The sequence below is a fragment of the Ruditapes philippinarum genome, unplaced genomic scaffold, assembly GCF_026571515.1.
Source record: "Ruditapes philippinarum isolate M1 unplaced genomic scaffold, ASM2657151v2 ctg520_1_1_1_1, whole genome shotgun sequence".
NCBI classification, from domain to species: Eukaryota; Metazoa; Mollusca; class Bivalvia; order Venerida; family Veneridae; genus Ruditapes; species Ruditapes philippinarum.
This window is the reverse complement of record NW_026854260.1, coordinates 127,837-145,757: the sequence shown is the minus strand read 5'-3', so window position 1 is coordinate 145,757 and position 17,921 is coordinate 127,837. Positions and strand designations below refer to the sequence as shown.

The window sequence follows — 17,921 nt, the reverse complement described above, 5'->3', positions numbered from 1 at the left end:
CTCCTCCTATTATTACGCAAAACACACAAATAAAAGAAGTACGTAATCACAAACACTTAGGTATAACATTTACTCATGATTTACACTGGTCAACACATATTGAATACATTAACAATAAAGCTTAGATAAGAATAAATGCCATGAAAAAACTAAAATTTCAACTAGACAGAAACTCACTACTAATATCATTTACCTATCTTTTATTAGACCGATTATAAAATATTGAGATGTATTATTTGACAATTGCAATCAAAATGATAAAAAAGAGCTCGAACAAATTCACTAAGAAGCAGCTTAAATAATTACCGGAACAGTTAAACTTGTGTCTATAGATAAACTCGTGAAAGAAGTTGGTTGGGAATCCTTGGAAATTTAATCTATTAAGATTTTTTATTACAATATATTGTCTCCGTTTAAACACAGTTTTCTTTCCGATTTCACATTCCTTTTTTGAAAATGTCTTTGATATTTCTTCAACTAAATGATAATGCCATGAACTGTATAAATGTAAATTGTTTAAACTGGGACAGGGCACTTTCATAGCTTTCTGCCCAATCCCAAATGTACTGTTTAAATATTGTTCATCATAAGGTAAATATATCGAATGAAATATGTTTAACCAAATATCATAGCCTTTGTTTTAGATGTGTTTATTTTAAACCCCTGTGTTGCGCAATAATTTTCTATATCGTTTAAAATGGATTGAAGTGTTTCCGACGACGTCGCAAAAATGGCCCGGTCATCATCATACAGTAGAATAAATAATTTAAGTTCATTAACAGTAAAACTTCCGTCAAGATTTGCATTTATATTTTCGACTACATCGTTTACGAAAAGCATGACCAAAAGAGGCGATCTCTGTCACCTTGTTTAGACCTATGTTCGAGCCGAAAAGCCCGAAAGTTGAAAGTTATACTTAACACATGATCTCACTACGGTGTACATCGCTTATATCACATTGCTTTATACGTACTCGCTTTAAACGAATTTTCGGCAATAGCGAACCATACTTTCATGTCCCAAACGGCGAAAAAGATGTAAATTTACTCGGTTAAAACAAAATGTTATAATTGTGATATCGGGGTGCTCTCGATTAAGATCAGTACATAAATACCGCTATCCGATAATGTTTTAATCGAGTGATTGCACAGGTAAGATTAAGATTTTGATAAAATGTTCTCATAACATTATTTCCTACTTTTAACGGACAAATTTGTAATTCGCACCCTCAGATGATAAATTGCTGTAAATACCTTTATTTACAAATAACCGATTTTTTGTTTGGTATATTAACCAAACAATAAAAAACAAATAGTATAGAATACAAATGGTAAGCACTTTATAGACAAGACCTACATGTCTCAATACATGTACCATGTACATAATATATTGTTCAATAAAATGACCCGAATTAAATTGCCGCTGCCGTAAAATACAGATTATACCGGTAACCAGTGACAAGTATGCATTTTCACGGCAAATTTACCCACCCAAACAAGTCAGCAAGTTGTGGCTACTTCGCTTTTAGCGAACTTCGGATATAACGAAGTCAACGATATTTAAATGTTTCATTGAGTTCTTTATAAGCGTAGTCGACTGTATTTCCATCTTCATATTTAAATATAAATCATATAATGCGTATTAAGTTTGAGTGTGTAAATAACTATTTATAGAGACTATTTGTTTGGTTTTGTGTAAGATGAAATTTTATTTCGTCGAGTGAGCTTTAAAAACAGTATTATAACGGGTGGCGAAATAATTTAAACAAACAATTCTAGAAGAAGATAAGGTTACACCACGCCGAAATTATTTCCGTTATTAACCGCGGAAGGTTATATTTGCAATGTAAGCGACTGTCAAGATACAAGAAACTTTATTTGAAGTCGGTTTACATATTATAAGAAACCTTAGCTAATAAGCTTTTTACCAACAATAACAGAGACATAAAACATATTTACTAACATGTAACAGATCTGAAAAGTAAAAAAAAACTTTAAAACCAGTTGCAACTTTAGGCATGAAATAAAAGAAGCAACATTCAGAAAAACTATACACAAAGATGACAAATTAAAGCTAAGTAAGATGACACGCACAGTACATATTGTATTAAAGGTACTAATAGTTTTAAAATAATAAATGACTGTACTTTAAATAGAGCTTACAATTTAAGTATGATACATGTAGCAATGTGAAATAAATAGAAAAAATATATAATAAAACAAAATAATTAAAATAGTAATAGTTATCATCTAAAATTTATATATAATTAAAGATTTAATAAAAACTAATGAATAGATAAATAAATTGGCTGACTTAAAAAATAGTACTTAAACATTTATGTAGAACTAAAATAGCATGAAAAAATAGAAACAAGATAAAAGACATACAGGGTAACAACAAATTAACTAAATTAAATATAATTAATTAAGTAATAAAAAAAATTCTTACCGTATGTTACTGTTTTGACCCTTGGTATATTTAGACACTTTTTTGATACCTAAAGGAATAATTGGAATTTTTAAATTGAGTTAAATCATATATAAATGGTGGTGACTTTCCATACAGGCATTTTAATACTTATTTGGCTATAGTTTTAATTCTTGATAAATGTAAAGAAGGCATATTGACTTTATTTTAATAGTGTGTCATATGTAGAATTAAAATCATTGAATTCTATTCTTAGAGCTCTTTGCTTGAGTTTTTCAAGCTTTTCTGTGTTTGTTTTAGAGCAAAAATGCCAAACTAAGGGATAGTATTTAAAATTAAATCTGATAAAAGGTTTGTAAATAATTTTTTTTTAGAAATTTCTTAATTCTTAAAAGCACATTAAGTTGCTTTGGCAGCTTTTTTACACATTCTGGTGACCTGTATATCAAAGTTAAGTAAAAAGTCTATGTCTACCTCAAGCAGTTTTACACAATCTTCACATTTTATTGTTACATTATCAATTTGAAAACCTTTTAAGTGGTTATTATACCCCCAAAAACGAAGTTTGGGGGGGGGTATATAGGAGTCACCCGGTGGTCGGTCGGTCGGTTGGTTGGTCGGTCGGGCGGTCGGTCGGTCCAGACGTCCGTTGCATTTTCCTTGTCCGGAGCATAACTTTAAGACTAATGCTTGGAATTCAATATAACTACACACAATGGTCAAGCACATTGAGAGGAAGTGCAGTGCACAAGAACCATAACTCTATCTTGATTAATTACAGAGTTATTGCCCTTTGTTACTTTTCCTTGTCCGGGGCATAACTTGAAAACTACTGGTTGGAATTCAAAACTACTGGTTGGAATTCAAAACAACTTCACACAATTGTCAAACACAATAAGGGGAAGTGCAGTGCATAAGAACCATAACTCTATCTAAAGTAATTACAGAGTTATTGCCCTATGTTGCTTTTCCATTGCTTTTTTTTTGTCCGTTGCATTTACCTTGTCCGGAGCATAACTTGAAGACTAATGTTTGGAATTCAATATAACTACATACAATGGTCAAGCACATTGAGAGGAAGTGCAGTGCACAAGAACTATAACTCTATCTTGACTAATTACAGAGTTATTGCCCTTTGTTACTTTTCCTTGTCCGGGGCATAACTTGAAAACTACTGGTTGGAATTCAAAACAATTTCACACAATTGTCAAACACAATAAGGGGAAGTGCAGTGCACAAGAACCATAACTCTATTTAAAGTAATTACAGAGTTATTGCCCTTTGTTACTTTTCCATTGCTTTTTTGTCCGGAGCATAACTTGAAGACTAATGGTTGGAATTCAATATAACTTCATACAATGGTCAAGCACATTGAGAGGAAGTGCAGTGCACAAGAACCATAACTCCATCTTGACTAATTACAGAGTTACTGCCCTTTGTTAATTTTCCGTGTCCAGAGCATGACTTGAAAACTACTGGTTGGAATTAAAAACAACTTCATACAATGGTCAAGCACAATAAGGGGAAGTGCAGTGCACAAGAATTATAACTCCAGCTTGACTAATTACAGAGTTATTGCCCTTTGTTACTTTTCCATTGCTTTTTTGTCCGGAGCTTAACTTGAAGACTAATGGTTGGAATTCAATATAACTTCATACAATGGTCAAGCACATTGAGAGGAAGTGCAGTGCACAAGAACCATAACTCCATCTTGACTAATTACAGAGTTATTGCCCTTTGTTACTTTTCCTTGTCCGGAGCATAACTTGAAAACTACTGTTTGGAATTCAATACAACTTCATACAGTCGTCAAGGACATTAAAAGGAAGTACAGTGCACAAGAGCCATAACTCCATTTTGACAAAATACAGAGTTACTGCCCTTCGATACTTTTCCTTGTCCTGAGCATAACTTAAAACGTACTGGTTGGAATTCAAAACAACTTCATACAATGTTCAAGCACAAAAAGAGGAAGTGCAGAGCACAAGAACTATAACTCTATCTTCAGTTTTTATAGAGTTTGTGCCCTTTGTTCCTTTTCTTTGTCTTTCTGGACTTATTACAGAGTAATTCAATTAAACTTCGTCAATGGCCAACCACATTGAAAGGAAATGCAACATACAAGAACCACAAATATCTTTAATTGCCAACAACCATAACTCTATATTTCAATTCTTTTACAAGGTATTCTGTTACTAGTAACATCCTCATTTCCGAAGCAGTCTTGTGGGGGTATTAATCACATTTAATGATAGTTCTAGTTTGTAATTTTCCCATCAGCTATGGCTTGAAACTTGTCAGCTTGTATTTTATTACAGTTAAACCAATTGTAAAGGATGGACTTATATATAAAGTAAAAAATATCATTCATGAAGATGCTGAAGATCAAAGGTCCAAGAATAAAGCCTTGAGGCAGTCGCTTTATTATTTTAAGCCAAGTGCTATGATATTCTCCTATTTAAACTGTTTTTTTCTGTTTGATAGATAGTTTGAAACTAGAGCACATGCATTTTCAGACAACCCATATGCCTTTAGCGTTTGGACTGTAAGATCATGCGGTAGACAGTCAAAGGCCTTGGACAGGTCCATTAGGATTGCTGCCACGTGCTCATTTCTGTCTAACGCTATCTTCCAGTCCTCAACCAGACGCAAAAGAGTTGTCTGAAAGCGGCTAGATAATTATGAAATATATTTTCAAAATGGTCGATTAATTGTTCATTCATAATTGTCTCACAACAATTTGACATTGATGGTAATATACTAACAGGCCTATAATTTTTCATAATAAAAGGCGTTTTTAAACTATCTGGAAATAAATTTGTGTTGATCATATTATTAACTTTCTTGGATATAGGTTTACAAATTATGTTTGCTGAGCATTTAATTGTATTGGGTGGTATATTATCATATCCTGTTGCTTTCTTTCGGTTTACTGATTTTAGATGTTTTTCAATTGACTCGGATGTTACAGTAGAAAAATTAAAAGTTTGTACATTGTTATTGTTTTGTTTAATTAAGTTAATACTAGGATGTTCATTTTGAGTAACAGTCTGATTATTTATCCCAATATTTTTGGCTATATTTACATAAAAGTCATGTAACATATCACATACTTTGGTTTGATCAGCAATCAGTGACTCATTTTCTTATAGAATGATACTAGAATTTTTCAAAATAGATTTTTGACTTAAAAAAGGTTTGATTGTGGGCCAGAAATCTTTAGACTTTGGCCCCCGCTACATCTTTCCATGAAATAGGGGGTAATAGATTCACGTTTTACTTTTGTTTTGAAGTTCCTGAGTTTCCTATACTTTTCCCATATATATTTATATTTCAGATATGTGTTATGTGCCTGTCTTGTTTGGTAGTTTATTTTTCTGTATTTAGAGTTCATAAAGGTGATGAAGACTTTTTAGGATATTTTTGTTTTATAGGAGCATGTTCATCTAAAATTTCATTAAAAAGTTTATTATATACCCAGTAGGTATCATCAACATCATCAAGAGTAAATGCTACTTGGTAGGGTACTTTATCTAGCTCAGTGTTAAAGATATTTTCAAATTTATCAAAATTTTTATAACTCCTAAAAGGTATTTTCGTTTTATATACAGTATATACCTGTTAATTAAGAGTAGTAAATACCATATTATGGCAGTCATTGATGCTGCTACTGATAACTGATGAACTACATAGCAAAGACTGTCACAATGAGCGAGCTTATAAACTTTTAATTTGTAATAGATTTTCCTGCAAGGGAATTGGCTCCCCCAAAGCAGCATAAAAACAATTGATGGGAGCATTGTAACGAAACCTTTTCATGTATGTCCTGATATTCATGTTTTTAATATGTTCATACTAATTTCTCCGCTGAAATATTTTCTATAAAAGGCTTTCATTTTTTTATATTGGTGATGTTGATATTAACTGTACTATGATGTATTAAAAGTAAGAGCCATTGTGAACTTTATGAATTCAGAGTTTAAAAAAAGAATTGGAATTTAAATTTATGAAGAAAATAAAAGGTATTTATATTAATGGGGGCATATTTTTGCCACCAGATTACCATATAACTAACTAATTAATTAAGAGGTTAACTAGTTACGTAACTTGTTAACCTCTTAATTAACTAGTTAGTTATGTGTTTAACTAGCTACGTAACTAGTTAATCTTTTCAATAAATAAAAGATCATAACGGGCAATAAATGCATGTTAGTGCCTTCAACTGCCATCCTTTTATCATTTTACCAGCTTAATGTTAAGAGGTTAACTAGTTACGTAACTAGTTAGTTATATGGTCATCGGGTGGCAGAAATATGCCATCATAAATATTACATTTTTATTCAACATTAAACACCCGATGTAATAGAGATAAAAGTTAAAAGAATCTTAAGGTTTAAAAGTTGTCATGAACCTTCACGACAGCGACCGCCGTTTAAAAAGGTTTCGTATTTTATGGGAGGAGGAAATGAAATGTGTTTGATTTAGAGGGATTCCATTTTGATTTCTAAATACTACATGTGTGCATAAGAAAAAAACTTATTTGAGGATAAATACAGGCAATACATAATTGTTGACGGATGTGAAATTTGGAAAACATGGAATTCTTTGAAACTGAAAGGTTGTTTTACGAACGCAAGGTTGTTTACTTATCCCTTGGGCTGATGATTGCCATTGCTTTTACACACTGCAATACAGTAATTGCTCGTAGGATACTCAGAGATGCCCATATATCATCAAGAACAGTTTCCCTATGCATAGATTTTTTTGACTGTTAAAATTCTATAAATGAATAGAGACGATATTTGTGATTGTTAAATTGAATGGACAGAAGATTTTTTTTTTTATAACGTTTGAAATTTAAGTTGTCAATCAATTTGAGCTTTGTTTTTCTCTAAACAGCCCTTACAAAGTCTGAATAGTAAGGTTAAATTAAATTGAGGTACCACATGGAAATAATCGTTAAAAGTAGTCTCGTAATTAAAAAAAATGTGAATTGATATTTTGATATTTTTCACTGTGAAATTATCAAATATATTTTTTCACAGATGAATTAATAATTAAGCATAAAATAAAACGTTATCTCTTATTGTCAGAGACATTTAAATATCATATGACCTTTCGACGAGGACAAGGAGTTAAGACTTTCAGTTTTAGTTTGAAGAGATATTTGGTTGGAATCTTAATGAAACAGTAATTTTGTCCGCCCACCTTTTAGAAGAAAAAAGGGGTTTTAAAATCCCTCGCTTACTCGGCCGTCCGTCTCTTGGACCATTACACCGTCCATAACTATGTCATATATCAAAGAAATTTGGAATAACATAGCACAAATGTTTGTTAAAATAAGGCAAATGTCGGAAACCTACCCAAAGGACAAAGTCACACTTGGTGATTTAAGGTCAACATGGTCTATTTAAGGGTATGTCATGTCCGGTCCCTTACTTTTATATCCATAAATAAATTTTGAAAATACTTGGCACAAATATTCACAATAATAAGATGTCATGCCTACCTTCTAAGAAAAGGTCACAGTTTGAGGTCATAGATTAAAAAAGTCTGGCATGGGGTATATTTTGTTTTTCTACATAACTTCTTTAAAGGTCAAGTGATTTTGAAATTACTTTTCACAAATGTTCACAATAATAAGAGGATATGACGTGCGCAGCACACATACCTCTATATCCATTGTAAAGGTCACACTTGGATGTCAATTCTTAATATGGTCTATTGTAGGGTACATTTTTCCAGTTCATAACTTTCTGATCAAACAAATGGTTTTGAGAATACTTAGCACAAATGTTCACAGTAAGAAGATGATTGTGTTGTGCGCAACACTCAGATGCCTACCTTTAAGGTTAATGTCGCATTTGATGATAAAAGGTCAACATCGTCTGTTTGAGGGTATTCGTGGTGTCCTATCCATTACTTTGTCGTCTATCAAAGGATTTTGAAATTATCTGGCCCAAATGTTGACAATTATAAGATGTTGTGTCATAACAACCGCAAAGCCTTATCTCAAAGGTCAAATAATAACAAGAATAAAGATCAACAAGGCAAAGGCAACGTTCACAGGACGCCGCCCCCGCACACACCCAAGCAGGACACCCGGAAGGCACCAAACAATCACCCGGAGTGGACACAAGGCCACACTTATAAGTCAAAACTTAACATGGTCTTTTATATCGTATGTTTTGTATGACATATGTAAAAGCCTAAAATAGTCTTATACAGGGTATGATATAAAGTCAGGCCCATTCAAATAAAGTTTCATTCACATAGATTGATGAGTTGACACAAAATTTACCCTGTAACAAACCGTATCCTGTATTAATTTTGTATTCGTCACATTTTGTGGCTTTGAAATAGTGTTTACAACTATACAAATGAATTTCTGTAGACACATACACAGGAGTTATTATCCCCAAAAACAATGTTTTGGGTGTATATAGGAGTCACCCGGTGGTCGGTTGGTCGGTCGGTTGGTCCAGACGTCCGTTGCATTTTCCTTGTCCGGAGCATAACTTGAAGACTAATGGTTGGAATTCAATAAAACTACATGCAATGGTCAAGCACATTGAGAGGAAGTGCAGTGCACAAGAACCATAACTCTATCTTGACTAATTACAGAGTTATTGTCCTTTGTTACTTTTCCTTGTCCGGGGCATAACTTGAAAACTACTGGTTGGAATTAAAAACAACTTCATACAATTGGCAAACACAATAAGGGGAAGTGCAGTGCACACGAACCATAACTCTATCTAAAGTTAACATGTTATTGCCCTTTGTTACTTTTCCATTGCTTTTTTTGTCCAGACCATAACTTGAAGTCTAATTGTTGGAATTCATTATAACTTCATACAATGGTCAAGCACATTGAGAGGAAGTGCAGTGCTTAAGAACCATAACTCCATCTTGACTTATTTCAGAGTTACTGCCCTTTGTTACTTTTCCTTGTCCAGAGCATGACATGAAAACGACTGGTTGGAATTCAAAACAAGTTCATACAATGGTAAAGCACAATAAGGGGAAGTGCAGTGCACAAAAACCATAACTCCGTCTTGACTAATTACAGAGTTATTGCCGTTTGTTACATTTTCATTGCTTTTTTGTCCGGAGCATAACTTGAAGACTAATGGTTTGAATTCAATATAACTTCATACAATGGTCAAGCACATTGAGAGGAAGTGCAGTGCATAAGAACCATAACTCCATCTTGACCAATTACAGAGTTATTGCCCTTTGTTACTTTTCCTTGTCCAGACCATAACTTAAAAACTACTGTTTAGAATTCAATACAACTTCATACAGTTGTCAAGGACATTAAAAGGAAGTGCAGTGCACAAGAGCCATAACTCCATTTTGACAAAATACAGAGTTACTGCCCTTTGATAGTTTTCCTTGTCCGGAGCATAACTTAAAACGTACTAACAACTTCATACAATGGTCAAGCATAATAAGAGGAAGTGCAGTGTACAAGAACTATAACTCCATCTTCAGTATTTTTTAGAGTTATTGCCCTTTGTTCCTTTTCCTTGTCGTTCAAGACTTATTACAGAGTAATTCAATAAAACTTCATCAATGGGCAACCACATTGAAAGGAAATGCAACATTCAAAAACCACAACTATCTTTTATTGCCCACAACCATAACTCTATATTTCAATTCTTTTACAAGGTATTCTTTACTAGTAACATCCTCATTTCCGAAGCAGTCTTGTGGTGGTATTAATCACATTTAGTGATAGTTCTAGTTTAATTATATTTCTTTAATGAATTTATTGTTATTTACATGTGCAGATCTAGCATAATTGATCAATGTTTTGCACTGAAAGTCCAGATCTATACCTCAATCGTTTGCAATAGCTCAATTTTGTTCTTTATGTAAAATAGATAAATACAGAATCCCTAAAGAAAGCCCAACACGTAAAACTTCCATCAGGCCGGGGATGTTGGTAACTCTGTTATCATTGTTTGTGTTTACTTAATTTTTAAACTTGATTACTATGTTATAGTGCATGCCTGGCCTGAAAATTTACATCTGTATATCTATGTATATATCAAAGGTATAAATATGAAATAAAAGAGACGCTGGAAAATAATGTAATGATTTATTCATGATTTATCCAATAATGTTGCATATAATTAAAGAAATAATGGAAGGAATATAAAAAAAATAAATTGAGGATTTAAACTTGCAACTTCGCGATTGAAATGCCATCGTACTAACCACTAAGCTATTAGGCTGTTACTATGCATGAAAGTATCGAATTTTAAAATTATTTATTTTCTTATTTTGACTCTTAGAATTTGTATTAATCTTTAGGGCTAGTCACAGCTTTAGTTTATAATCAATAGTAATATTATTAATGTTATGATTAACTACCGATAACAAGAATACCATTCATTATCGAATAAAAGAATTGAACTGACTTGCTCCACTATATCTACATTACTGAATCACACCATACTACTTCAACATTTTTATTGTCATCGAAATTAAAATGGAGCGTCCATAGCCAAGTGGTTAACATCGTTGACTTCAACTACTTGCACCCCACTTTCTGTCATGTGAGGAAGCTATCCAGTTATCATTCTTAGCCTGCAAATTATGTTCAACCGGAGTTTGCCCTCCTCCAGTAAATCTGGAAAGTCACAATATGGCGAATACATTGTTGGTACCCCCGTCCCCACCAACCATCTATAATATCCAGTTACCCAGAAATGTGAAAATAACTAAGGCAATCTCCAAAGGTTATGCAATTTTATGGCCAAAAAGCATCACGGTTGGTAAATAAACAACAATATATATCAAGAACTTTTTGGGTACCATGTTTTATTCAGTGAATAAGAATCGTAACTCTGTCTTGTCTTATTTGGGAATTATTGCCCTTTTTCATTTAACCCTTTGAACTTTGTCCGTGACATAACACTGAATCTTCAAGGGGTATCAACAGGAAACTTTGTAGTAGATAGATCTCATTGCGTAGGAATGCAATGAATAAGAATCATAGCTCTGCCTTGTTTTGTTTAAATGTTACTGCCCTTTTTCTTTTTAACACTGAACTTTGTCCAGGACATTACTCTGAAACTACAAAAAGTATTTACAAGAAACTTAGTCGATAAATCTCAATAAGTTGAAGTGCAGTTATAAGAACCGTAAGTCCGCTTTCTTTTCTTAAGAGTTATTGCCCTTTTTATTCTTTGTACTTTGTCTTGGACATAACTCTGAAAACAATCACCAGGAGTATCAACAAGAGACTTAGTAAGCAAATAGATCTCTTTGAGAAAGAAAATAAAGTGCATGAGAGCCGTTACACTGCCTGCCTTGTCTGGTGTAAGAGCTATTGCCCTTTTCCACTTTTACACTTTGAACCTTGCCTGGAAATATCTTTGAAACCACAAAATGTATTAACAAGCTACTTCACTGTGTCCAAAACATATTTGCGGAGCATCATCCAGTTCGATCGGCACTTCTTTAACATTTATCGATAACGCAAAATAATAAGTATTGTGTTAAATTGAACTCGGTATACATGAGGCGTTTGGCAAAGAACTCTTGTCAAATTACATTGAAGAAATTAGATAAAATTTGATTGAGACCAGTTTTACGAAGTACCGCTGAATTTGTGAATGATGTACAGAATCAACGTTCACTTGGTTACTCCATAAAAAAATACTGGAATAGTATTTGCAATTGCTTCTATTTACTATTTTATGATGCTTAGTCTAGTAGTTTAGCTCATGTCTAAGATATAACGGATATCAAAGTAATAAGATTTTATTATATACGTTATTGCGTTTATGCAGACTGATGAAACACAAAAGTCGCTTAAGGTCGTCTTTTGCACGAATGATACTATAAGTTAACATGTTCCAATAAGTTTGTTATGAAGAAAAATGTATAAATAGCACAAATGTTTGTGCGTAACAGTTAAAATATTATCCCGAGGAAAACACTGTTATCTGAGGCGTGAGCCTTATAATCTGTGAAATCTGATCCTAACCAGAATTCTTCATATTCACGGAGGAGGAACTGTTACACAAAGGATGGAGTTCTTATGATAGCTTTCACGGAGTTCCTGGAAAACGTTACGGATTTCTGTGGAAAACTTAATGTTCTTGGTGTAATAATCATTCTAGTGACGTTCCTTCCTGGTGAACTACTGTTGAAAATTACTGTTACCTATATAACAGTGTAAATTTCTCAGTTATTTGGTACACCAGTAAAAATAACTTCTAATGGCCTATGAGTAATTACTATTACAAAAAAGGTGAGGGATAATAAAGTGTAATGTCATAGCAATCGTATGGGCTTATTCATTACTTTTGATTTGATTTACGTTGAATTATTTTGTTCCGTTTATTTACCGTATTACTCTTTTCGGATATATCTCTGCACTGATTCGGCGATAATTTTGCACGATCTATGCACTATTTTCACATTCATGCGATTCTGGATATGCAAGGTTGATACGCTGTGCCAGTTCAAATTTTGCCTCAAACCAACCACGTATTTGTCAAAAGGTCAAGATTTTTGCTAGATGGGGTATTAATCAGCTTAAATTTTAACTCCACTGTAGTTTATTTGGTTAATGCTTGATCATATTTTATATTACAATTTTTATTTCATTCTAAATATTTGAATTATTTATTTTTTACAGGACGATAATTCCAGAGTGGTAGCCCGATTAGACACAAAAATAAAAACTCTTGAAACAAACTTGGAGGAACATATGAAATACATGGACACACAATTAGCAGCGATTCTGGATAAAATAGAAAACAAACCAGAGGAAACTGGTGCTGTCGGAGACAATGTAATTTATGTATTATTGATCACACGTTCCTTTAAACGAATCAAAATATTTACTTGTTTTCGTATTCTTTTTTACAATGAAATATCATTTGAATGGTTTCCTTAATAAGTACTCCGAGGTTATTTTTAATGTCACAGCCATTTCCGTTTTTGCAAAAATGTGAAATTGGCACATTTTGAGGGATTATTTTTGCATATGAAAGACGATTTTTGTTTAAATTATTTATGATTTTGTTTTATTTTTTACCTATACAATTAACAAAGTCACTTTAAGTAACAATTTTTACAATTGGTCATCTTAAATAAATACATGCGCGTAAAATAACGACACAGTAATGACACATCTAATGTTATGTAAAAACAGAAAGCATATAAGAATCATCCGACAGAAATGTGTGTTATCTTTAAAATCTTTCGTAACATTATTAATATTATGTATGTCATAAATTTAATCCTATCTATCTATTTATCTGTCTGTCTGTCTATCTGTCTGTCTGTCTGTCAATCAATCAATCAATCATTTTATTTATTCGTTTAATTTCATTTATTTATTTACTTGTTTATTTATTCATAAAATTTTAGATTATTTATTAATTTACAGGGTAATTCAAGAGTGGTAGCCGGATTTGACACGAAATTTAATCTTGAAACAAAGTTAGAGGATATGGGCGCCCAATTAGCAGCGATTTTGGATAAAATGGAAAACAACACAGAATAAACCGATGACAACCATGAAATTAATGTATGAATTATCACATATACCTTTGAACGAATCCTTTTCATATTTCCTTACTATAATGAAATATCATTTCAATGGTTTTCTTAGTTAGTACTTAATGTCAAAATTTAAAATTTAAATACCATGGCCATAAACAGACATAACGTAAACCACACGTAACCTTACAGACATTTCAAAAACACGCGGGTCTTTGCTGTACAATATTGACCGGATGAAGCATTTTTCGCGCATGCGTAATCTGCGTATGTAGATATATATTACATCATGTGTTAGTATTTTACATTATTCTACGCTAAAGGCTCTCTCTCACCAAAGTGATACTAATTTGCTTGGTAAATGTCTTAAATACACATGACAAGATTCGACTCTTTTGAAATTGTTCATCATTAATTTTGAGGAAAACAAAATGAAAATTTGAAGATGGTTAGACATCAGTTTAAAGTCTGTCAGACTGTGCTGATGTGCAGGGTGGCCTTGATATATAACGATGGTAAAGGCTTACCACTTTAAGGTCATGCAGACTAAGGTTTCACTAGTGATAATTAGTCCTATGTAATTGGGCCTTGTTTTAGTGATCCATCCGATATCTATCTAATAGAAATATTATAGGAGTATCTTGATTTGGATCTTGTTTTTGAATGTAATGTACTTATAGGTAGGTACAATGAGGTTCGGTAGCAAAATACAAGTGGTAGATCAAAATCTATTACCAAGCAAATATTAAGGTTAATTTTCAAATGATAATTAAGAGATACTTAATTGATGGTTCTGTGTTATGAAATGCACATGCCACGCAGACATCCCAAGTAAGCGATCCACCAACCAAGTCCAGTCAAATTCACCACCAGGTAGACTGCGATACTGATAAAAAGGCCTTCTGATCTCATTATCTTAGCTTTGGCCATATGATTTTCTACAATTGCACATTTTATTAATTATTGTTTAAAATATCAGGTATACCTGCGAATCTACTATTGTCATATTATTATTACACTTAAAATGATAGAGAAAATGTGACTGAGACCAGTTTTACGAGGTAATGTATTAATGATGCACAAACAGAGGTTACATCATAAAAGTAAATAATTATTTTCTATTTGCATCTTTTTGCTATTTTTGATACAAGTAGTTTGGCAAATGTCTAAGGTATACCGGATATGATAACAAACAAAATATTAAATACGTTATTGTGCGAAACACGAAAGTAACTTTCAAAACGATGGTCAGGTCGTCATTTAGACGACTGATCTCTAACAGTAAACATATTCTTGGACATATTTGTAATGCTGGTTAAAGTATATTGTCAAAGCACTTGTATGCGCTTATTCATTTATTTTGATTTGATTTACGTTATATCATTTTGGTCCCTTAATTACTTATGGTGTTACTCGTTTCGGACAAAGCTTTGTACAACGGACTCGGCGTTACATGTACTGTTGCACAATTTATGTGCTATTATTTACATTCCTGCGTAACTGGATATATACGATGATTATGCTGTGCCTTGATTTAGGCAAAAAAGCTTAATAATTTAATGTTATTTTATAAGACTTCAATTGAATAAATAATTTCCACCAAGAAGATACGATATACTTACAAGCACAGTATAAGTACAATAAAAAAATAGACCATAAATATTCAGTTACACTTTATCAAGAATAAAAAAAGAAAAATAGATCTAGCAAAATTGATTGAGGTAAAAGAATATATATATAAATCTATACATGACCTACTGCATTATTCATTATTACAGAAAACTACGTTGACTTTGCATGTTTACGTTTTTATTTATGATATCAATCTACAAATCGTACAAAATCGAAATACGTATAGAAAATGTGTTATGACTAAGGTCAATGAGAATGATCTTTTATTGCTGGGAGTGAGATAGACGATGTAAATGCATAGGATGATGAAAACAGCCGACAGTTCATAAGTAATACCATTGTGTATAGCCCTAAGTACGGTCCCAACAGGAATGTCGCTTGCCACTTTATTAGTATTTTGAATAATTGCTCAGAACTGACGTCATGTTAAGTACTTGTTGTAAAACTGACTGGTTAAAATACTTCAGGACATCAATTCATATAGAAGTATTGTCTATGAAAAATATAGCAAATAAAATGGTATTTATTATGTCTGTAAAACATGTGTAGTTTTCCATTAATTTTAAACTGATATATGTAGAAATTATTTAAGCTTACATTAAGGACAGATATTATGAAACAGATATTATGTTACACCCTGTATGTCATATATATAATCAAATGTTTTTGTAGAAAAAAAACTATATAGCTGTATATACTTTTTTAATTTTTTTTTCAATTGATTTGATTTCATTATTTTTATTCATTTTCATTTTTTTTTCATTTATTATTTATTTACAGGGTGATAATTCAAGAGTGGTAGCCGGATTAGACACGAAATTTAAAACTCTTGAAACAAAGTTAGAGGATATGGCCGCCCAATTAGCAGCGATTTTGGATAAAACGGAAAACAATACACAGGAAACTAATGACATCCATGTCATTAATGAATGACTGATAACAAATCAAAATATTTACTTATTTTTATATTTCTTCCCACAATGAAATATTATTTCAATTGTTTTCTTGATAAGTATTAAACTGACATGTCAAATTTTAAACTCTATGACCATAAACAAAATGTTTAAATTTCGAATTAATTAACTGTATATTCAATGACCCTTTGATCGGTAACTATCGGAATCAAAAATAGATATACACGGTTTTTAAAGAACGGCACAACAATATAGGCATTGGTTAAAAGTCCTACAACCCTTACTAACAAGGTGTAAAACATGATTTAAAGAAAGGTTATTAAGTTTAAAAATGTAAGAAAAAAAAATAAAATGGTTTATCAAGGATTTGAACTTGCAACTACGTAATAAAACTTAATAATGAACTCATTTCAGGCCACTTATGTCATTTTCACTAAGCCTGACCAATACACAAATTCTTCAACTTTCATATTGCCAGGCCTAGAACCTTAGAAACTTACAAGTATTTGACTTTTCTTGTCTTTTATATCTTTATAATTAAGTTATGTTTGATATTAGTTTCTACTTTATTGTTAAAATAGTTTTGTTATACTTTCTCATTTTTGTAATCATTGTAAATGATACTGCTGCAAATTTTCCATGAATCATAATCTATATTTAGAATAATTATGTAAAGAAATGATAAGCTAAAGCATTTGTAAAGTAAATTCTGTTTGGCTCAGATAAATGTTACATACAGTGCTACCTGTATGAAGATGTAAGCTCACTCTGGGATTAAGAAGTTTATTTAATCAGGTATCACATGGATTTTCGACATTCTGGTACTTATTTTTGAAGAAGTAATATCTCTGAAAGCTGTCTAATGTATATTAATTTATTATCTGTTGAATCTGCTTTAGGTACTTTGGCATTAAGTTAACCTTAGAGACGACTGATTTCACTAAAACATTTTTGAACATTTTTTAAGTAATTTTAGTAATTTCTTTTTTTAAAAATGAATTAATATCGTTTCTTCTTTTCCTAAGTAGAAGCCATCTTTAATTATTTTATCTTTATTTCATTTAACATAAATTAAGATAAGGATTTCTACTACTTAAATGTATTAGTGTTTAGCACAGAATCATTTAGGTTATTTTTCTAATTTTCAGTGTTTGCATAATTTAACAACAATAAACTACTTTAAATCTTGTTTATTTCTGATAATCTCATTTTTTTACTAAGAAGGAACTGTACAACGAAATTTTTTTTCTCGTAACTTTTTATATTGCTTAGTTATGCTGCATGAAGCAATAAGTTCCATATTTGATACAGACCGAGAAATTGCTTAGGGTCTGCTACTTACGCACATTCGCAACGTCTTTTGAAGTCTTGATAAGACCGACCTTTATTCACGATTGATACTTCCGATCACATGCCTATCAG

General features: G+C 32.0%; 1 protein-coding gene across 1 annotated transcript in view; it reads left to right on the top strand.

Moving 5' to 3' along the window:
• Positions 1–17,688, top strand: part of LOC132739556 (transient receptor potential cation channel subfamily A member 1 homolog) — a 60,479-nt gene extending 42,791 nt beyond the window's left edge. The window contains exons 18-20 of the mRNA XM_060727267.1: positions 13,085–13,240; positions 13,841–13,981; positions 16,366–17,688. Coding sequence (XP_060583250.1) covers positions 13,085–13,240; positions 13,841–13,957 — 273 coding nt within the window. The 3' untranslated portion in view covers positions 13,958–13,981; positions 16,366–17,688. The remainder of the gene's footprint in view (positions 1–13,084; positions 13,241–13,840; positions 13,982–16,365) is intronic.
• Positions 17,689–17,921: the final 233 nt, after the last annotated feature.